The 23827-nt window shown below is 39.7% G+C and overlaps 1 protein-coding gene across 1 annotated transcript in view; it reads right to left on the bottom strand.

The window, feature by feature from the left end:
* Positions 1-342: 342 nt before the first annotated feature.
* Positions 343-23827, bottom strand: part of tgfbr3 (transforming growth factor, beta receptor III) — a 64240-nt gene continuing 40755 nt past the window's right edge. Inside the window, exons 5-17 of the mRNA XM_068319005.1 lie at positions 21942-22125; positions 19091-19253; positions 18370-18517; positions 16176-16365; positions 15711-15964; positions 14518-14673; positions 13204-13347; positions 12595-12780; positions 11239-11532; positions 10783-10909; positions 7632-7664; positions 7269-7376; positions 343-4341 (exon numbers count right to left, since the gene is read on the bottom strand). Coding sequence (XP_068175106.1) covers positions 4223-4341; positions 7269-7376; positions 7632-7664; positions 10783-10909; positions 11239-11532; positions 12595-12780; positions 13204-13347; positions 14518-14673; positions 15711-15964; positions 16176-16365; positions 18370-18517; positions 19091-19253; positions 21942-22125 — 2106 coding nt within the window. The 3' untranslated portion in view covers positions 343-4222. The remainder of the gene's footprint in view (positions 4342-7268; positions 7377-7631; positions 7665-10782; positions 10910-11238; positions 11533-12594; positions 12781-13203; positions 13348-14517; positions 14674-15710; positions 15965-16175; positions 16366-18369; positions 18518-19090; positions 19254-21941; positions 22126-23827) is intronic.

A 23827-nucleotide genomic window follows, 5' to 3' on the forward strand; every position in this document is an offset into this window, starting at 1 on the left:
CATGATTAGAGCTCCTGGCTTGTTCTTCTTCTACGATAATCACAAGCTCTTTCAATTCACTCCAAGTACACTGCTAGCAGATCTCTCCAAGGAGCTCAAATCAAAAGCAAACTGGAGCAAATGCCATCATGGAGAGGTAAGAAGTCACACATTACAGTCATCTCAACAGCCCCCCACCCACGCAGAAAACCTCCAGTCCACATGGTCTGTATCATGTTATGATCTCACCAGAGACGAGTCATGTCTTCAGCCAAGCAGAGCCAAGCCTCACACATCATTATTACAGCTCTTTGTTTTACAACCAGATCCACACACACGCTAAGAAATCATCAAAAAGCACTCTCGGATATCATTCTGTAAATTTATTGAACATAATGGATATAGAAATATTATGCAAATTTACAGCATATAAAAAAGGACTCAAAAACCATAAGAAAGCATAGCGACTTTTCAAAGTTTTACATATTTACAGCACATTAAAAAGGTAATCTTGCCATCATGAGAAAGACGAGACTCTTCATCATTTGCTTTGAGATTGGAAAATAAAAAAAGAAACTGCTATAAAACCATATAGGGGCCCCAAATTGTTCAAATGCAGTGTAATCTATACACATTTCAACTCAGGCACACAATACATTCAGCACATACCGACATACACAGTACACAAATTACACATTCACAGAAAAACATGAGGTAGTCACATAGTTAAAAAATACAATCTAGAAATAGATCGATGGATTTGTGCTCCAGCTGCTGTCAGGTCAGCATTAATATGAGTCATATGAATTTGAATCTTTTAACACAACATGGTAGGGAAGGGTTGGAGGTCTTCCCAGCATACACTGAGGCCAACAGCAAGGAGAGATGTTGATATTTGAACAGCACCTCTTGTGAGTTGGAATTGTTAGTTTGAGTGAAAGAATACCCCTGATTATGTCCAAACATTAGATCCAGACGCTGAGGGTGAGGATCAGTCATTTAACAGCGGACCACGAGGCGTTGAGGGGACCACGTAAGGGAGATGGGTTGATAAGAGAAACCTGGAAACTACAGGAATGTCAGAAAGCCTTAATCCCAAGATGACTGCTGATTATAGGCTGCAGCACATTTTCATCTCATCTGTCACAGTATACTCTGTGGATGGTGGGATAATAACAATAGTGCCCCCACACATCACTGCTGTATATCCATTGTATAAGTCATTTACTGACTTTAGCTGTTTTTTGGCGCAGACATAAGGGAGTGGGCCCATTAAAATAAACAAGTTCTAATGTTGCTCTCAAACCAAGTGGTTCAAATAGAACTCCATGAAAACTGTTATTGAAAACAGTTTCCAGAAACAGAGTTAGACTTTCTCTACATTCATTCTAACCAAATACATACATGGTAATTATACATTTCATTTTCTTTGTGGTTTAACTGGTGTCAACAGTGGTTTCAGTTTTTTTTTAATTTTGTCATCATTGTCAGGAAAAAAAGTATCATTATTGTGACAACAGAGGGGCGTAAACAAGTGTGACATCATGGTTTTGGAAATGGATGAGACAGTATGTGAAGATATGACTCACTCACTAACTAAAGGCATCTTAGGATGAAGACTAACGACGACTCCTGTAGTCTAAGTTTAGTAAAATTAGATTTGCAGAGAGCAGAACATTGACTGATTGTTAAGTCCGAGGTGTTGGAATGCCCCTTGGTTAAGATGGTGAACCCTATTTCTAATCATCTTGATGTCCCAATGGTGTAGGAGTGTGTGCACGAGTGAAATACTATCAGGACCTTTGATAAGAGCTCGTCCCTTGCCACCAAAAGTTGTAGTATTTTGAAGAGTGACTGACTAGAAAATACACATGTTAGATCACTTATGACAATATATTAATTCTGCAAGATCATTTAACATCTGATTTCTTTACTTCAGTGAAATATAGTAGGAAACAAAAACCAGCATCAATATGTGATGACTTGAATGATGAGCAATCAAAAAGGAGGTGGAAACTCAAAAACCGACATAAATATTATATGACAAAGAATAATGTGTTACAAAACAGCTTGTATTTTAGGTAGAAAAGAAGGTCATGCTTAGTTTGAATAGCATATTTATAATGTATAATATTCATCACAGACTTATTACATGTTTTATGACACACTAATAAACACATGAATTATTAAAACTGCAATGGGGAAGCTTTTAAACAGCTGGATTCTCGCTTCTATGTCGATGAATGGATTTTAAATTGCGAAAAACAAATCGATGCTTTCACTTTTCTCGATAGTTAAAAGTTAAAACTGATTAAAATAATTGACTCATTTTATATCACAAATGTGAAACCTTTTTTTTCAGCCAAAGTTTCATAAAATATGCAACGAGGCCTTTATGAATAAACTGAACACATATATGAGCATATCCACAATTCACAGTACGAAGACACAAAAACAATAAAATTCTCTAGGTAAATATATTCCAAAATATAATTTTATACACACACGCGCACAAACACACACATATATATTTATACTCTGTTCCCTCTTTAGAAATTTGTATACATGTCTATATGAAAAAAAAATAAAAAGCTTTGAGATATAAGTCAGTCTGTTTTGAGGATGTGGAGAGTTCTTAATTTCAAAGGGCCTATTTAATTACCCACAATCGGATTCAAACACACACATGCCAAAAGAAGGAGTGACAACATTCATTCATATTATTCTGAGGTGGGCAGATAGTCGAGCTGTTGAGAAGTAAATAAAACATGACTATATAGGTTCAGAACAATGGGCTTTAGCTATAGCTTATTCAAAGCGCCGTCAATGCCGACATTTACACAAAGACAACCGTGATAAAAGAACAATTAATGTGTAGAAAGTTTACTGAATCTTCATTATTAATTACCCAACAAGAGGAAAGTAATTTCAATCATGTAAATGTTCATGTAGTTGTAGGTTCTTAAATGTTCATTATTTCATATCATAGAATTATTCCTCGATCAACCTGTTACAGCTGATTATTTTATCATTTGTATGATGAGTACTGGAATCTAAAATCAGAAGCACTATTTTTTTTTATCCGCACACATAACATTTTGCTTATTTACAGTATTAACAAAAATATACATGTCTGACAGAATTTTGGAAAAGGTAATATGGCTCTCATGTTTACATGCTGACCACAAAGCTCGAACCAGGAGGTGATTAGCATAGCTTAACATAAAATAATGGAAGCAGTCAGAAATAACCAGCTTGGAAAGCTCCCAAACTGTGTCCTGTTTGCTTTATCTACACACAGAGGAAAAATGGAACAGGACAATTTAGGTTCAAGTGTGGGGATATGGGTATATTGAGGAGGAAAGGCATCATAAAATATTTCAAAGCATCCTGAAATATTTCTTTCTGAAATTCTAATTTTTCTGGAAAAGCTAGTCTTTTCATCTCGTGTGCTCTGTTTTGTGATTCATGCACAAACATGAGAGGGGTATCCATGTTAACATAGATCCCACAATGTTGAACAATTCCTGTGACATACACTATGAAAAGGGAACCCATAATGCCCTTGTAAATGTTGTTAAACATCAATGAAACTAGTACGCAGATCCTCTAATGACAAGTACTTCTGTAACTACTTCTGTAACTAACTACTTCTGTATAAAACATACCTTGTATAAAAATCAACTCTGAGGGAAAGGGGTTGAATTAGTTCATTTTTAACGTGGCTTTTTTATCAGCATATCTTTCACATTTTTCTTTCACATTTTTTGGCATTTGCTCTTCTGAATACATTCGATTACAACACTGTTTTTAAAAGAACTTGACTCTGTCAAGATGACAACTCATACTGCACTTTGTCCGTAATAGTGGTTGCTTTTGCTTATTTACTACTTTCAGGATTGCATGTCATAAAGTAAGGAGTTCAAGTCCAGCCATCAAGGTCTAAAGCACCCACTTAAGGTATATACGAAAAGTCAGCAGCCAGAAAAAGCAGCATTTGGATTAAAAATATACGCCTGGTGTTACCATGCTGGTGCTTATTACCATTACCGACCAATGATACCTGGACAGCAAGTGTCTCACACAGACCAAGTAGCATTTACACAAAGACCGTTGTGTAAAGCTGTGTTTCCTTTGTCTTAATCATCATACTTTTCCCTTCTTATGGTATCCTCCAGAATAGTTCTTGTATTAGAAGGAAATGATTGACTGGTCCCTGTTAGCCACTGGGTTGCATCCAGAGCTACGCTGTGCTGCTGCTGGAGCAGGGCGTGCTCTGTGTGCTGCCGATGCTGTGGGCAGCGCTGCTGTTCTCTGAGGCAGGCTGGGACTTCTGGATCTGCTGTGTGCCAGCTGCCTCACCTAGACAAACACCAAGGAGTAGAAAGGAAGGGAGGAGGGAAAAACTGATATAAATGAGAGAGCATGACAAATCTGTCTCCAGGAGGTAAAGCTACAAATTGCTGTTTTCGAAGATGCTATACAATAAAGGAATGTCCTGTTAAATCATCTACTATTGACTGATACCGTCACAAACCATTTAGGTTTCAGTAAAATCACTGGGCACATGTGCAAAGTACAACAGGAAAGATTCTGGAATTCATCTCTCAAACTTTTCCAGTCTTCGAGCATTTATGTGTCACAGTGTCAAAATATTCAGACTCAAGCATTTTACCCCAGAGAGCACAAAAACAATGGCTACCAGGGTTTCAGGTAGTATCGCTATATAATGTGAAAAAGGCAGTTGTCACTCATGAGTTCATCTCTTTCAATTTCTGGATGCCAATAGAACCATAAACACCATGCAGGACCTTCAGACATGAGATCTGACTACAGACTAGTTTATTGTTCTATGTGTATGCAAGCATTTCATTACATAGTACCAACCCAGTGCTCAGAACAAAGAGGAAAATAAAAGTTGTGTACAGAAAATGTCGCTGACAGATGAAGACCAGCCTTTGGAGGACAGCCAAGCCTAGATTTTGTTTGAGTACTTGGCACAATTTTCACTGTAGTATGTTCCTGACCGAATACATTTATTCCTTCCAGAAAAGTGACTGGATAAAATACAACTGCCTCTTTCTGGAAAAAGAAAAAGAAACTGTTCTCAGTTTTGTGTGTGCTAAACTTTCTGTGTGTATGTAAAAGGGCTTGCATATATGGCAGGCATATGTGTGCAGAGGCTGTCCTGCTGCCCCAGTCCCTCTTTGGGGCCCCTCGGTTCTGTTAATGTTTACCAGAGGTGAGCTGTCAGGGGCTTTATCACAAGAGTAAGAGCTGTAGAAAAAAAGGACTGGATCCACCTCATCTGTCTGAGGAAATAGAAATTCCCAGTCCAATATCGACGTGCTAGATAAGAGATAAAGGCTGCTATAATATCAGAGGAACAAACTGTATACAGTTGTTGGAACAGATGTCCAGTGCAATTTTATCATAATTTTGTATGTGAAACATTGAATAGGTGTGAGTTAAACTTATGGTGTGATGAACCATGTTTCAGTTCAGCCAATTTTTACTAATTATGACTACAAATGGCTAAGATCGACAGAAATGTAATCTGCTCTGCAGTTATTTGGTCATAAATCAGAGTTATGTGAGATTAGAGGGTAACTACAATTCATACAAACTGCAACTTCAATGTTTTACCAAATGTCATTTCAATCCATCTAGTTGTCCTTTAGATCAATGTGCAGGATGGATCGATATGTAATCTGAGAGACGTGGCGCTACTGAGGCTAAAAAGAAGCTGGTGTGTAGTTTCCTCTGTTGGTTGTTTCATCTGACTATTGTGCAGACTGACAACAGATTGTCTCCTAATCTTGTAGCACATGTATGCATTTCAGAGCAGGCAATTTGTGATTTTATCCTATTGTGAGGAATTCTGACAATTTCAACAGAACTCGCAGGGGAAGATTTGTTGGCAGATGTGACTACAGACGAAGTCGAAGTGTCAAACAATAATAATGAATTGCCGTTAAAAGTTTCTCTATTTTTATCAGCTTGAGCAACAAACAAACTGCAGTGGATAGAAAGGGCCAGCAACAATACCAACAAGTAGGAAACTCTTTGTCAGGCAGCCAAGAACATCGTCCTGAGGGGATAAAATCAAACGAGTTGTAATTTTTCTTCAATATGTACACTGGTTTAAAATACTCTGGACTGATTTTTGGTAGTTGTTTTTGGGGATCTACATGTTTACGGAGAACTGATATTTCCATTTAAGGTCATTTTAGCCAAGAGAGCTTAACATTCCCAATAAAGCTTATTTTTTATAACATCAACTGGAAAAGAGCTTTTATCTGCACATTGTGGAAATGTTTATTTAACTACTACTTACCTGTTTCTCTTTACATTCCTTCTAGAGCATCATTGGTAAAGCCGCCATTTACACTTTCTTTGTCACTCTAGGAAAAGGCTTATATAAAGTGGCTTTCTAAAGAGGGGCCAATACTAATATTGGGATAAAGATAAGAGCATAAAAATCTGACAGCTGATCTAGTATTCTGCATGAAATACTGTTCGGTAAGCGCTTGTGATTTAGCATGACTGCAACTCTAAACAGTTTGTAAATACAGAAGCTGACAAGTGTCTCTATGTCTGCCACGTACATAAATGTATGACCCAACTATTTAACACTATGTAAGTGTGAGCTTCTTTCAAATTGTGAACCCAGAGTGAACCTAAACACTCATATTCCTATGTTTTCTGAAAGTCCTGACGTATAAACTCAAATACACTGACCCAACTTTTGAAAGACATTCAGGAGAACACATCAGCCGCGGGCCAACAGGTCAATGGCCCAGCGGATCACCATTCAACCAGTCAGGCCAAGGAGAACAGGGCCGCTCTATGCAACGGTGAAGTCGGAGCGCTGCTGGGAGCACACTTCCTTTGAGGGGTCAGCTGGAGTCAGCAGGCTGGGGACGATGGGGAAGGTTTTTGCATCTAATGGACAGATTGTGTGTCTTTTCCTGTGGGTTAAAAACCCAACAAGGGGAATTTCCAACTCTTCTCCAGCCATTGTACTGTGAATATTCGCTGACCACCCAGCAGCCCTCAAAACATTCAAAGGCAGGAAGGAGGAGAGCTGTTGCTGCTGACCAACAGGATATATTTACAGTAGTGGACTCAATATGTTATTGTGAATTGGCTCCTGTCAGCAGCAGGATGTTTGGCAATTCAAGCGGCACATTTTTGGCACTGAGATGCTCAGACATTCCTTCCGATCTTATCTTTTGATTAACATGGAGAGGTAGCCGGGGCCGGGGGGCAGCAGGTGAAGGACCTACCTGTGTGTGAGTAGATACACCACAGGGCTCCAGTCAATAGAGCCCCAATAACAAAGGCTGCAAATGCGATGCCCACCACCATCGGAGTGTCCAGCACATACAACGTGTCTGGGAAACAAAGCAGCACACAGTTAATGGAAACTATAGATGCTGACACAGCAGATTCATATTTGAAACACATAGACTTAAAAACTCTATTTTATTTGTGTGTATCACGCGACTGTGTGTGTTTATTTGTAATTATCTATTTATTATTGATCTATTAAACATGGAACACAATGTGGCTCCACTAAATGTTCATAAAATGTCATCCAAAATAAACAAGAAGTGATATAGTATATAGACTTTTGTAAAATAACTTACTTTCAGCAGGAGGCTCCTGTGGGCTTTGGGGTACTGCCAAAAAAAGATAGAATTTTAATATATGTTGACTATCGTGAAAACTGATGCACAGAATACATTATGAATTTTAATTATTCAAAACACAGTAGAGTTGTGAGTCAGGCTGCGAGCCACAGGCGGGATCAGCAGATATTGCTCTGTGTTGATAGCAGGCCTCTGGGGAATGTGATACAGGAGGCTGGACTAGGAAACGCTGATAGAGCAGCGATTCTGTAAGACGATGTCCTAAAGGATGGACCCCTGAGTTTGACCAGTTCTGCCTATCCTTTTAATTCAAGACATCTGGAAGGCTGTCAAAAGTGAGCTTTTGCTAATAACACAAAGGCTCTTGTGTACTGGTGAGCCTGGGGCTCGTCCAAGACTCCAGAACAATGGGCACCATTCTAGGAAAGAACACCTTTTAGTTATTATCTCACATAATGGCTGATGACAGGTCATCAAAAGGACTTTATTTTGAAAGGGGAGAATGGCTGGAGGACGTCCTCTCTGCCCCCCTTCATCCTATCTCATCGCTCCAGCACTTATCTGTCCCATGTGACTTGCTAAGAATGCAGGGAGACAGTCATGTTGCCAACCCCACAAACTCACATGTTGGGTTTGAGAAATGACCATGACTCTATCAAGCTGAGATCTATAAAAAAAAACATTGGTGCTGGCGACGTTTTTGTTGATAATGATATGTTTTGACTCAACTCTGACCTCTCTTCTTCACAGAACACACAGACAACTGACAGCCTCAGGAAGCCTTCTGACGCTGGTTGTTATTAAGCTGAACTCCACAGCTTTTCACCACAGTGAGATTTTGTCCACCCGACCATCACCATCATGTTTAGATGATAACATGCAGCTTCACACAGCTACACAAGCCCACAATCTGCTTAGACATGAATCCTAACTCTTTCTGTTTTACAATAATGTGTCATAAGTTATAAGGTGAGTTTAATGATAATAAAGTACTTGACATCTGGACGGTGAATTCAGCAGCTTATGTGGGAGAAATGGGATGCATCGCTGATATCCACCACAGATACCTGCTCCTTACAAAGCTGAGGAATGTAAAGGTCAACTCATTCAATTAGAAGGCATATTTCTGACAATTGCGTTTAGGCCTGTCCAACATAACGTATGACAAATAAACTGGATATTAAAAACAGGCTTGTTAGATGTCAGGTTAATATATTAAAAGTTACATTTACGTTTTTTATCATCTTTTTTCTTGATTCAGACTTGAAGTGGAGTGATGCTACTTCTACTGGTGTGATGATAGCAACATAATAAACACCATCAGTTTTTCCAGTGATATTTTAAACTTTAAAACAGTTCCAGATCCACAGATTTCTAATAGAGAAGACTGATGTGTAGCACTAGACCTAGGCCGGAATGTTTTCCATGCAAATCAAAGAGTGACCCTTTCAGATCCGTAGACCAGTTTCAGCTCTTTGGGATGCTGTCCAGTGCAACTCTGGCCCTTGAAAAGACTCCTTGTGTTGTGTTTTTTGCTCTGTGTTTAGTGCGTATCTGTGTTTACATAATCTGTTCATGGAAAATGAACCCACTGCACTGGTATTCTGGCAGGGCACACTGCTGCCTACTAGAGTGGTCACTCATTGCAGCAGATTGCAGTCAGTGTTCACTCACATCTTCAGCAGCTTCTTTAACACCAGTGCTGCAAATTCTGGGCTAAAAGCGCTTGCATCTATATCTGAGCCCTTCACTAACACCGGATGTTCAGTTAAATTACAGTATATAGCGACAAAATCCACCCAATATATGGTGCTATGAATCCCTGACATGTCAACTTGTTGAGGGAAATATAAATAGATCTTGGATATGTCCTTTACACAGACCTACACATGACTTTACTAGATTCTCTATGGGCCACATCAAGGTAAAGATCCTGGATATTTTTTTCTTTCACTGTCTTTAATATTGTTAGATGGAATATTCTCCATACCTGTCATTTTAGTAGCATCAATTTAAAATACTAGCATGTATTTTTATGTTTATGTTCTAATTTCATGACGTCAATCAATTTGAGATGGTGGTAAGCTGAAATATCAGTCACTCTTGCATGCATGGATTAGAATGATGTTCTATAGAAAATGATAAACTCTTGAGCCAATAGAGTGGAGTCAATCAGACCACAGCGCTCTTGTTGATGTCACTGCTCAGAGGGGATGCTGGTTTGAAAAGCTCTGGCGGTCTACCAAAGATTGCGCACTCGTGATATCATCCCATCTCGGTTTAGGTCATAATTAGTTAAATGCGATGACCACAAACAACACACACACACACACACACACACACACACACACACACACACACACACACACACACACACACACACACACACACACACACACACACACACACACACACACACACACACACACACACACACACACACAGTGAATCAATGAGTGACTAAAACAAATTATGACTGAGGGGCCTGTAGGCTCTGGCTAGCCTCCTAAATCCAACAATTGGAGCGCCACTCCCCTCACACAAAGACACATACGCGCTCTTCTTCCTCCCTCCAGAGGGGAGGCCACAGTGAAGGTCCTAAGTGAAAACAACTGGTGCTTGGTTCTGTATGGCTCCTCTTTTTCCGCCTCTCCTTCAGCATGAATTCATGAACGGGTCCAGAGGAGGCAAACTGGGCCTTAGCATCAACACACTCCCCTTTAGCTACATGCTAGTATGTGCACCAACCTCAAAACACACACATAGACAATAATGTAAATCGACACATATACGTGTGTGTATGCATACACAAAACTACATAAATAATGACACAACACACACATAGAGGCTGCAGCTAATGATGACCACATGTGCTAAAGTGATGTGTGGGGTTTTGTGGGTTGTGTGGTACAGTCCAGAGATTTCTCTGGCTCCTTCCCCTTTACATCAGCTTCTCATGTTACTCCTGTTTCCTTATCACACATCAGATTCAGAGGAAAAGAGGTCAGAGCTGAAATCATGAAGTGTAGCTTTGATAAAACTAAAAGTTGAATGAGAGTGACAGAGGACCTTGAGAATAATATGCATCTCTGTTCAGGCCGAGCTCAGCTCATAGGTAAATGTGTGAAATATGTTCCTTTAAACTAACCTGCTATGTCTGGTGGTCCAGATCCATCCACCACAACCAGAGGCTTAGTAGATGTCTTCGTGTTCATCATCATTGCCAGAATGTTGTCCAGACTGAGAGAATCACAGGTGTCACTGGGTCGGAGGCACTGGAGGAACAACGTTTAAGAAATATCTCACGTGAAATGTTTAAAACTGAAAAAATACTCAAAAATGATAACTTAAGAGGCCTGTTTTATTCTGTGACTAGACACCTGTTAAGCTTTTATCGATTGACATTTCTGGTTGGCTTTCTGTCCAGGCCTGATTTGAAAATTGGAGGCTCCCCACAGTAACTACCACACCTACCACAACTCTTCTCAAACACTGATAACACTGAACATCTCCGGAGAGAATAAAAAACATCCGTGGCTTGTACAGTAGAATGATGAAACATGCACAAGAATAAATGTAATATTGGGAAGATTCTGCTGCATACCAGCGGGAGTCCTTTGCTGCTCCGAGATTTCTTGGAGCAGAGAGACAGCTCACAGTGAAGGAAAAGCAAGGACATGTTGTACTTTGAGTTGAAGGTGAAGCTGAAACGTTTCTTCTCCATCTGTGCATAAGGAACAGGGAAGTCCCTCTGAGGATAGTAGGTGACTGAGTCGTCTGTGGGGCAGACGGTCTCAATGAGGGTGTAGTCAGAGGCCACACTGGGGTTGGAGTTGGGAGAAATAAAGCACGATATGATGGTGAATCCCAGCTCCGGATTGGGTGTATTTGATGTAACCTGAGGCATATAAAAGAGAATATTAACCAATGCATTCATCAAATATGTGGATCTTTTGTCACAACAACCTTTTACATATAAGCCAGGATGGTAATGACCAAGGTGAAAAAGTTTTAAGTTAACCTTTTGGGAACTACATTTCAAGATACACATTTTCCCTCTTTTTGACAGTCAGATGGAGAAAAATAAATAATAGCATCTCATATTTGCCCAGTAAATACTGCACAATGCCAGAAGAAGGAGACTGCGGACTTAGCTTAGCATGAATACTATATAACTTCTAGGCAAGAAATAAACCCCTTTTTGTTTTGGATGGCCAAAAGAAAAATGAATACGATTTCATTTATAAACCTATAGCAGTGATTGGAAAATGTCTTTCCTTTCTTTTGCATCAAGTCTTTAAACTGAGTTGTGCTAAAACTCCTTATGTGTCGTATCACAGTTTTTCTCAGCACAGAAATGAATAAAGGTACAGCTCTCAAAATATCTAACCCTTACTTTAGTTACAAAATAGAGTTCCCCTTAGTTTCTCAATGCTTTCAGGGATCTTTACTTCATGTATGTCAGTTGTTTCAATCAGGGCTGCTGCAACATCATTTCATATGGATGACATTCCCTTGAGTTATTATTTTTCCTCTTTCCATCAGCGATGGTATCCTACTTGACCATATACATAGACAGGAAAGTCTGTGTGACCATCTGGCTCTGGTTCCATGTTGTCAGTGAAGCAACTCCTGCTGATTTCATCATAAATCATTACTTCAAAGACCCTTAAAGTACAAGTCATTGCGATCTCTTGCTTAACCTTCGTGATTACTGTTGCGAGAGAGAGGATCACTAACCAGATGGACAGGACACTCAAACTTGTAAATAGTACATACACAGTAGCTTCCTAGCTCCAAGTGGATGAAAAATTGATTCTGTACGCTAAAATATCAAAACAGAAAGAGTCTTGGAGTGGGAGAACACAGAGGAAGTTTTCTTTCCAAGGTTTAGGGGAAAATGTTACGAGAAGATATCCAAGTAAAGGGCAATATACAGTATATGAAATGCAGAGCATACCTCTACGAACACTTGTTGATTTTGTGAAACAGTGTAGAAGGCCTGCCGTGAAGGGTTGTTGAAAGGCAGCGTGTTGTACAACTCCATATGAAATGTCATGTTTTTGACCGGCTGCATTCCTGGTCCTGGTACAATCTTGGGGAGAGTTTCTGAAGTTTCCTGATTCTTTCTGTATGTGCAGTTGAACTAGGGGGGGCAATAAGAAAGCCAAAATAAATATTAGCATGGATCTGACATCAGATTCCACCACCATGCAACCTCACAGAACATGAATGTTTTAGTATTTCACCACATTAAAATGTGCCACAATAGGACAGGAACATAAGAAATGCTGTATAAACAAGAACAATCAGTGGGAGACATGGAATGAATTGAAGAAAAAAGAGATTGTAGAAAGGAGAAACTTCAAAATAGAAAATGTAAGTTCAGACATGGAAAGTCAGAGACTGCAGGTGCCGGATGACTCTCTACTAGCACCAAGTGACTCTGGGAAATTAAATTAAGTTTCTTCTCAATCTGCATGATTTCCATGCAGATTTTGATGAGAAGTGGGGTTTTTTTGCTATTTGTTTTTCTCCTGCTATGAAACATATCATCTCACAGTCTTACCACAATGACGGTCTGGTGCTCTCTGGACTCGGTTAATGTCCTCTCTGCATCCAATCGGTCCCTTAGGAAGACTAGGTCTTCCAGATCCTCATAATCCAGTGGCCTCCCACTCCCATCCTTTGTTTCGGAATGACTTATCAAAACCTGGGAAAAAAATTACACAGACTTAGAAAAGCATTTGCTTAATTCAGGGTTCAGTAAGCCAAAAACACACTGATTTTTATCATTGAGAGGGGTCGCCAAAACATTCTGCAACCAATAAATTGGATTTAAAATGTGGGAATGTTCTGAGATTACAGCAATGGGACTCATCCTGGACCAAACCATAAAACATGTACTTTAAATTTCCCAGTGGAGTTGAGGAATGCCAGGGGGCTGAGACGAGTACAAGCTCAATCTCCGTGACACTTGCAGTGTTTTTCTAGCTGACACTAAATGCTCAGTGACCTGCCATTGGTGATACAGCTGAATCATATCACCCTATCATAGGACAGGAGAAGCACAGGCCAGAAAGCATTATGTGTGATGTGTCGGGTCTTTGAAAATGTAAATTTATCTATGAACTATATGCCAGAGGTTATCCCTGTATCGAAAGACTAGCGTAAACGATGACCATGGAATTGACTCAAATCTCAAATAAAAAGAAAATGTTTTTTGTCATAACATTTCACAAAGTTAGACAAGAAGTGAGTCATCTTAGATTGTTAGAACAAACAGAGAATGAACATATTCCAAAATATTTTGTATATAACTTGGATAAAAGCGTTCATGTTTTCATGAATGAAAATACAAAGATAAATGTAAAAATGATTTCTCCTCACAATGACTATGGTTATACTGCTTATTTTACTAGTTTCTATTTAGAGAAAATAGGGGGGATAAAACAACATTTGAAGCGAGTGTGCAAGATTTAATGTGCAAGAATCAGTGGGTGTTGCTATCAGGTGTTGACTAATATATGATATAGTTCATTATGTCATATATATCTAGAACTACTGATTCAAGAAGTTATTTGTTCCATTTTTTCCATGAACTCACATGGGATTTATGCTTTTGTTCCACTCAGAAAAATGGAAGCTGGCATGTTGGGATAACCAGCTTCTGCGAGGAATCTTGAAAAAGCTGCCACAGTTAGCCTAGAAATGTCAATAAACTTAATAAACATAATGGGGACTATTCTGACTCAAGACCCATTCTGAAAATATAAGCTCCTTTGTGGAGGCAAGTGTGGGCTTGTTTTGGTGTTTAATGCTAAAATGCTTTGTGGTCATAACATACTTTTAACTGAATTTTAATATTAGGAAGTGTACTCACAGAGTTGATGTAGACGGCCATTGGGCTACCCTGCATGGGATAGACGGTGGTCTGACAGCCAGTCAGAGAAGTTTCTAGAGTGTAATGGGTGGCATTGACTGTTGCTTTGCAAGCTGGTTCTTGGAGGGTGAGGTTGGCATGAGTGAATCCATTTGCCTGAGGAAACATCAGAGAATGTCAGCATTGGAGAAAGATTAAAAACTCTTTTTTATTAACTCATTTTCAGAATTGTTAAAAAAAAAGCACTAAAAGTCAAAGCGATTATGTTTGGTATAAACAAATCCCACAAGGTGGTCTAGTTCCCTTTCCTAATTAAAGGCTATGCCAGTTTCCATTCTGTGATGTGGGCTTGCTCTGCTGTACCCATGTTCAGATGCCAAGTGTTGGAAGCCGCCCTATTTGCTTCAATAGCAGCTTGTGTATAGCATTATGGCTGACATTGATAAAAAGTGCAACAGAGTAATGCCAACATTTTCTTATAATACTCACCATTATTTCTTTTCATTTTACTGAGGTTGAACTGAAATTTACTTTAACAAGGTTATGACTGTAACTGTGGAAACAGGTAAAACTCATCGCTGCAGCTAAAAGCTCAAAGATGAACCATCCTCCGAGCTTTAGATGGGTGTATGCAGTTTTCAATTTTTGCTATTATAATTGTATGGCATCTTTGTTTTAAACAACTCTTGCACAGTCTGCAATATTTTCAGATACTGTATCATGCATTATATTCGCATTTTTGATTGATTAGGCAGTAGCGCAAATTTTATGGAAAGCAAATTTCAAATTATTAATGACAGTGAAGGAGGTCTACTCAGGTTACAAAATACCTGAATGGTTTGCTTTTTTTGATGGTCAGACTTGGGAAGAAATATACCATTCAAAGGGCGCATTCTCCAAGCTGAATGATGGAAACATTTTCATACCTGTAGTTTAATGGTCAATGATTTATGTACTACGAATGCCATTTTGAAATCATTACGACTTTATTAAAATACGACTTAAATGAGTGTGGTCCTGATTTGGTTACAGATTGATACAAAGTACATTTCATGGCTAACTTTCTGTTATATGCGATTTATTTATGCTTTCTGCATTTCATGTTTTTGTGTATATTTGTATTTTGTACCTCTGGGTTTACGATTGAATGTATAAATTATTAGTTCTGTGTCCACACAGGAATGTACACTCACCTGCAGAAACTCTTTGTCAATGCTCACCACCATCCTTGTGTCTTCACACTGCACGTTGAGGCCTGCACTCAAAATTCCCTGGTGCTCCTCTGGCTCTCCGTTCTCCCAGGGTCGATCGTCGAGGGAGGAGGGCAGAGGCAAATGTGGCGGAAAGGAAAAGGGCAGGCGAGAAGCAGGTCCTGCTCGTGGATGAGAACCTGAGTCGCGAAGGATAGACAGCTCTGGAGGAAACATACTCTCCAGATCAACCACATCTGGAAGTCACACACAGAAAGAAACTCATGAGGCTTATTTTACAGGCAGGTAAATATCACTGGGCTACAATTTCACAACATAAAATTAGTTATTCAATAAGGTCTGCCCTAGAAATTGACAGTTATGTTGTGCATTCCATTTTAGCTTCATTGTATTTTGTTCAGGACCACTTAAAAGAGCAAATAGTTCAGAGGGTGTTTCTCCAGGTACCTGGCTCTCTGAGTCGGACAGTGAAGTGGTTTGCAACGAGAGTGCTTGTGTAAGACGTGACTGGACTGTATCCATGCTCCCCTGCCCACTTGATCAAGGCTTGCGATCCCAATGGCATGTGCTGCCTGGGTGATTTAGAGACTTGGACCAGTGCCTCCAAATTTGAGCTAACACTCACTGTATCCGAGGCCTGTGCAAAGAAAGAAAAACTGTTGTTTATCTCGTTTTGTTAAACAAATTGCAAAACAGGTCTATGAGAGCAAAAACTTGAGTAAGCCCCTTTGGGACTACATGACATAATTTACTATTCAAGTATCTCAAACACATTCAACTTCAAGTATAGTCCTGTACTCACTCTGAGTGGACTATGAATCATGCATTTGAGTGTGAGGTAATGGGTGTGTCACAGCTCAATCAATGCTTAGAAACATGTTCGTTTGTTCTTAAACTCATGTGCTGCCCTGCTGCATATCCTCCCTGTGTGAGGGAGTAACGATTCCTCCTCACAACTATTTCCCACGCATTCAGTTCTGTTGAGCTATGCTGAGGAGAAACAGCTTCTGACAGAAGCGAGGCCTCGGTTTATATGAGGCTATCATTTCATAAACACTTGTTGCACAAGCAAAGCATCCTCTGCACCACTGTTGTCATATAAAGTACAAATTTTAGCTGTGAGTGAGAAAAAAAATTGGCTGTGTTTACATGGGCCATCCGTCTGGTTTTACATTGATGATAATCTACAGTAGCACTTACTAGTGGTTTTATTCTGGTGTAGTGTGCAAACAAATAAACTTATAAAAACTAATTTATTACTGCAACTTGTACTGTAAAACTCAAGGACTTCTACACATTCTTCCTGTATTTTATGATCTTGTCAACGTCCACAACAAATACAACATACTATCAAACATGAAGATGTACTACAGTATAATATATTCTCAATCATTTACTGTAGTTCATGTAATGTTAGCTCTAAAAAAACTTTAGCTGGGACTAAAGTTAATAATCAAAAAGTTAGATCAAAAGTTAGAACTATTCATGAGTGTCATGAAGAATTTAAAGTTAACAAATGAACACCAAAGTAAGCAGCATTCAAAATTTAGCGACCATAATTATTCTGCAAAAACCTGTTACAATGACCAAGTTTAACATGATGCTGACAGACCGATCAACAATCTGACACAGTGACTCATACAGCCATACAAATCTAACACGATAATTAACTATATTATTGTACACGTGTTAAGTGGGTATTACTGTCAATTTGTGTTGTTCTGTAAGTACCACGGGCTGTGAACTTGCATTACACTTGCGCAAAACATGACTTACTGTACAGCACTGACCAGGCAGCTGTACAAACACTGCACCTGGCAAAAGTGGAAAGTCATGGCTGAAGCAACAGCACTGTAGGAGTATCAGCATTACACACAGAGGAAACACAGACCACTGTGCATACCTCCAGTGAAATTAGTACAGGGCTCAGAGAAGATGAGTGCACAGATGAAGCAGACAGGTGTTGAGGGTCAACCATGCAGTAAATATAAATTGTATCCAGGCATGAGGTTTAAAATATCATCTTTGAAGTAGTTGGACAACTGCCCTAACTCCATCGAGATGATCTACAGTTTAACTACTCTTGCAAGGCTACATAATCTAAGTTTCATATCATTACAGATAATGGTAATGATTTAATATGGAAACTTTAAATTCATAATTGCCTTAACATGTATAAAATCATATTTCTTAGTGATGGACAGTCTGATGTACTGCAGTAATTAGCAAGTGTCTTTTGATCTAAGGAAGTTTTAACCGCTTGTAGATTAATAAAGCATCTGAAGCGAGCATTGCTAATAATTCACGTTATGACTGATGGGATGCAGCTCAGTAGCCCTGCCTCTGACTCCCGCCCCTGGCCCTCTGAATGTGATGACAATCCCTGGAGCCGCGGTCATGTAATTTCAGTTTCTCTAAACCTGCTATCCCCTTCCTCTCCAAGCACCATGCACTAAGTCAAGGTATGATAAAAGCTTTGGTCAGCAGTACAAAGTTATGACATTACTGTATGTGACATGACTTGTGAGTCACGCCCATGTGTGATATAAAATCTGGGTGGTGACATCCGTTAAAACAGGAAAGAAATAAAAAAACAATGTTAGTGGATGAAAGCTTCTCTTTTGTAATGCAGTTAGCTTACCACGACATCCAACTTTCCAATCACACTGTGGGCCTTAATGACCCAGTTGACAGACTTGGCACACTTCAGCAACAAGACTGCGTCACGATGCAGAGGAGCATCGTCCTCCAGAGGCCGCACTTCCACTATGACATCGACCTGGTAAGCGCTGCAGAAAATAAGAGAAAATTTAATTTTGGATGATTAAGTCGACATAGTAATGTTGTGTCTTCCTTGTCCAGTCATCTACGGTAATTAAAAGTCTGGTTTTAAATAAATAAATAAATAAAGCAACATGCACTGCTAGACTAGATATAAATATAGTTTGATTCATCACTGCTCTGATTTGTAGCTTTTTGGATGGAGAGAATAATCGCACCTCTGAGAGAGGCATGTAGAGGCCAGTTTTGAATCATCACACACACACACAGACACAAACACAGACACAGACACACACACACACACACACACAAACACACACACACATACACACACACGCACACACACACATACACACACACACACACACACACAAACACACACACACATACACACACACACACACACATACACATACACACACACACACACACACACACACACACACACACACACGCACACACACACACAAAAACACACCATGTTAGTTTCCATCCAAAACAAGCTCCACAGAGATTAGTGAGAGCATCTTGACCTCAATAATAAACTATGACAACATGTTTCCTCGACTTTGGCTGCTCACCTGCTGGAGTTTGGCGCTTGGAGCTCAATAATGTGGACCTCTCGGTCTTTGTCGGGTCCAGACAGCACACAACCCTTTGATGTCTGTGGCTCCACATAACCGCCGAGGTAATTCAGAGAAAGGAACTTGGTATCAATCTTGCAGGTGTCAGAAAACACTGGATCTGTGAGTGGAGAGATGTTTGTCTTAGTTTTCTGAGGGGGATCTGTGAGGCTATTTTGATTCCCCACAGGTGAAGTATGGCTTTTCGTTGTCACTCCACCACAGAGAGGTCAGAGCACTAGGTCAGCTACAGGATAGTACACCCCCCCCACTCGCTTCTGGGAGGAATTCAATGTCCTGTTCTCTGAGACTTCAGTAGGCTGTATGTTTGCTTTGACCCAACCATTCCAGCTGAAGAGCAGTTTCTTTGCTCTCTTCAACACACACGCCCCTGCAGCCAGTATTCCCATTGCATCAGCAATAACAACTGTGTTGGATGGGGTCAGTCACGCTCTGCTCTGCATAACCTCCCTTCTTATCAACAATTTCAGTAATTTCTTTTTAAATGCGGAAACTGAGCAGAGATGTTTACCAGAATTAATCCACAATAACAGGACAATAATGGTCATAAACACGTTTTAAAAAAGGCTGCTGGGACTTTTCCATAACACTGAAAAATGTTTTGATGGCTAAGAAAGCACCTTCAGAACATGAAATATCAGGACTCTTCTCAGTACTCAGAATACACATGACAGCTTATTCCTTATTAGGAAAGTGGAGCTTTGGACAAAGTGTAAACTGAAGGTTGGTACCTTCCTCTGGTGGAAGCCTTGTGGCACTGGTTAAGAAGCAAATTAAGGATCAGTCCATCTTTATGATACACTACTAATGATGTGAAGGAGTGGAAATCCAAACCTCTTAGCTTGAAGTAAACATCATGGCATGCTGGGTCTGTGCCAAACCACAGCCCCTCTAATGACACAAGGCAAAAGCTTGAGGCTGAGTAAGCACTGCACTCTCCACAGCAGCAGACACTACTGCAGACATTATCACTCAACAGATGTGAGCTTTATTTATCTCCATTGAATGAAAGATTGTCCTTAAAATCAAGATGCCCCGTCTAAGAAATGATATAATGTGAAGATGAAAATGTTGGCTGCAAGACAGTGAAGAATCAAACGTCCATGGCTCAGACATGTGTGAATATCAATCAAGCTCCCCCCCGCCAAGGAACCTGCTTTGCCTTGTCACATTTGACAAACTCCCCCATACCTTACATATTGGAAAAATATGACAGCCATCTCCCTCTTATCTTTGCTATTTTTCCACTTAACATGTGGTCAACCCATTCATGCCCTCAAACAGATGTTTTTGTAGGAGCAATGTCTTATTCATGAACTCTATGGAAGTAATACCACTTCATAAAATACACAAATGGAAAGTTTTGAAAGTCCAGTTCGCTGCTTTAGAGTTATTCCTCAAATCATTATGCTGACTATATATTTTAGCTCTTAACCTCAACATCGACAATTGTCCTACACACACATACAGTATTATCATAGACACATGCCAATATGGTTACTCCCTTAAGTAGAAAAGATATTTACACTCATAGTGTGTAATGGGAAAATAACAGTTTCAAGTGTGTTAGATCAAAGGAATGCACACTAAATTACTTCAAAGTTTGGTGCTGTTTGCTGGTCAGCTATTCCACTGATATGTGCATGAACATACTTCTCACTATACAGCAAAACAATCCAGCAATTAACCCAAAATATTATCAAAAGTAAAAAAAGATCTGCTAGCTGCCTTCATTATCCCATGAAATATAAAAAGCAACAAATCTCCATAGAAGAGAAACTGGGATATGCAATTATTTACAAATTATATGTTTACCAAAATCAGTCCTGTAATATCTGGGGCTGCACATGAAAGTTTTGGTGTGGTTCTCACAGGAGGACCTGAAGATGTTGCTTTATGACATACTTTTAATCACTATGATCACTTGAAGCCAACTAGACTTTGAATGACAGGTAACAACCTGCACATTTTCAACAGTCTCTTACCTCGATGCAGTCGTCCTAAAATTGTGAAACGTTGAATAATGCAGTTTTCACCAAATATCTTCTTTAATTGTTCCTTTTCTCTATTTCTGCACACAAAAGCTTAGTTGTTTTACATTGGGTGAGTGAATGTCTGGTAGTACGGGGCCATACAATCAGCTGATTTTTGATGGTAAGACAGGGAATTCTGAATTTTCACCATCTCATACAGTGCAGACGACATCAGACATGCCCACATATCAGCATCCTTGTGAGTGATTGAATCTCTCAAGAATACTCCTTTCATACGCAATCATAACACCATTACCGGTTTCCAATTAACCTCCACCTGTGAAATGTTGCTGGCATGTGCTTTTTGAAGTTTCACAACTTTCCCAATCTTTTATCATCTCTCTCTCAACTTGGTTGAAGACTGGGCATATGCTCAAAGGTTTTACCTTCTTCTATAGATAGGATTTTGGATGCACTTAGATTTGAATTAATTGATTAACAATTTTATTCCTTCGAAGATCATAGGAATGTCAAGGGAGAGAGAGATTCCAGAGTACTGAAATACATAGTCTGTGTTTTGTCTTTATTTTTCTGGGATCCAATCATTTCTAAGGTTGCAAGCACCCAGAATACCACAGGTAGCCTGTTAAATAGCATGGATGCCTGTAGAGAAGAAATTCTTCTCCCAGAGCAGTGCTTGTAAACTGCTCACAAGGGCTCAAACACAAAAGCTAAGCTAAGTTATGGGAACTCAGAGGTAAGGCATGCCCCGGAGGCTTGAGCTATGTTGGGAATTTTGGGAATCCAGTACACACCTTCTCCAACTTTGATGTAGATATCTTGAGTCATTCTTAACTCAGTGAAAGAGGTGACTGCCCTATACTTCTTCTGAGCCCAGTTCAGGAGGTGCTCATTGCCATGGGGTAGGTTCTCCCTCTGGATCTGGCAGGCTTGGGAGAAGTTTCCTGGCTGAAAGTGAACCTCTGAGCCTTCAGGTACCTGGAGGATGGAAGAAGGCAGAAGTGTTAAAGGGCAACAGACATTTGATCCCACCAAACATTAAACACCAAACATAACTTTACAGCAGTTTACAAAAAATACATTAAACAGAATGATATATGCTAATATCTATCTAATATAGTGAGATTTTAAAAAGAGAAGAGCCAGTGCGCAGGCTGAACTAAGGCTCAAGCTTCCCAAAATTAACTTGTCTCTAAACACTGGGGAAGTCCATCATTCCAGACTCTGCCCAACCGTTATTTCAAAGCTTATACAAATATTCTCTCCATGTTATTCATATATGTTCCTCAACATTGGCTTCCAGTGTTTATCCAGGTCACTGTGTAGGAGTGTGTCATAGCAAATTTGTAGGTCTGCTTCGAAATGGCCACAAGAGAATAACAGAAGACACAAATGCGTGACCCACACAGGTTGACACACAGACAGGAAGTCCAGTGAGGAATGACAGACAATACCAGCAAACTAATACTTCAAGCACATCCTAACACTCTGATACACAGCAAGAAAACACATTTTGAATATTCTCAGTGGATAAAGTTTTAATTTTAAGGGACACAAATGAGGGTGAAGCGTTATAAACATGAGGGAAAGAGAGGTGCTGGTTTGTTTTTGATGGGGAAACTAGCCTAGCTGTGTTGTGGAGGGACCACTCCTTTGGCACTTAATGGAGCTAAGCCTATATGCTTCATTTCAGAGGGATAAACATTCACATGTGTTGTGAACCTACCTAACAACCGACTGAGTCCAAGCACACGGTCTAGACAGCCCTCCTCGTTTTATTTTCATGCTTGTTTTTCTTTTCCCCTAGATACCATATCTATATGCATGAGCTGAGACACTGCTGGCAGGCCCAATTAAAACAGTAAATCCGTTTGAATCCAAGAGGAAAACATAAGACTTTGTACATTTCTTTGTAATGATGTTATGAAAATATCCCTAAATTGCAATCATATTTGTTGATAACAAAATAATACGCCTTGAGGGTGTTGAGGTTCTACAGCCATAACCATTCGAATTCCCTCATGCACAACATCTGTCTGACCTCTAGACGCTCCTCTTCATGTTCCTGGAATTGTCACCAGACGCACTAAATTTTCAAGTCTAGGAGACTGAAAAGAGTCTGTCGAAGAATTCAGGTTAATCTTATTTTTAGTGTGTTTACTACGGCAACAATGGCGAAGAGGTGTTTCCCTGAACCAGTGAGGAGGGGTTGGGGTTTCTTCACTAACCTTGCCAAACACAGCAGAGTTTATCAGTTTAATTGCAAGAATATGACTGTAATTAGTCACAAAGAATTAGAGGGGAAAGCCTGAACGCCAAATTATCTCCAGACCTTCCACTGAGCACCGAAAACCTCAGGAATTTGAAACAGGGAAGTGAAGGACCAACTCTGGTTTTTAACAAAGTCTCTCTCTATCTCTCCATATCCTCTGATGCATACCCAGTTTAGAGAGTTTGAGGAAGAAAAAAATAGCGCTCAATTTTCCTGCAGGCACAAAGCCCACACTTGCAAAAACAGTTTTTATAAAATTTTCCTCTGCGCCTGTGTGTTAATTTCTTGGCACCAAATGAACGTGTTTGCACTGCGGCTCAAGACACAGTCAAGGCTGTATTTATGCTGATTAGATGGGCAACAGCAATTATGGTGCTCATTTTGAGACAAAATTGAATTTGCATTAAA

Source organism: Antennarius striatus, chromosome 7 (assembly GCF_040054535.1).
Source record: "Antennarius striatus isolate MH-2024 chromosome 7, ASM4005453v1, whole genome shotgun sequence".
Classification (NCBI taxonomy): Eukaryota; Metazoa; Chordata; class Actinopteri; order Lophiiformes; family Antennariidae; genus Antennarius; species Antennarius striatus.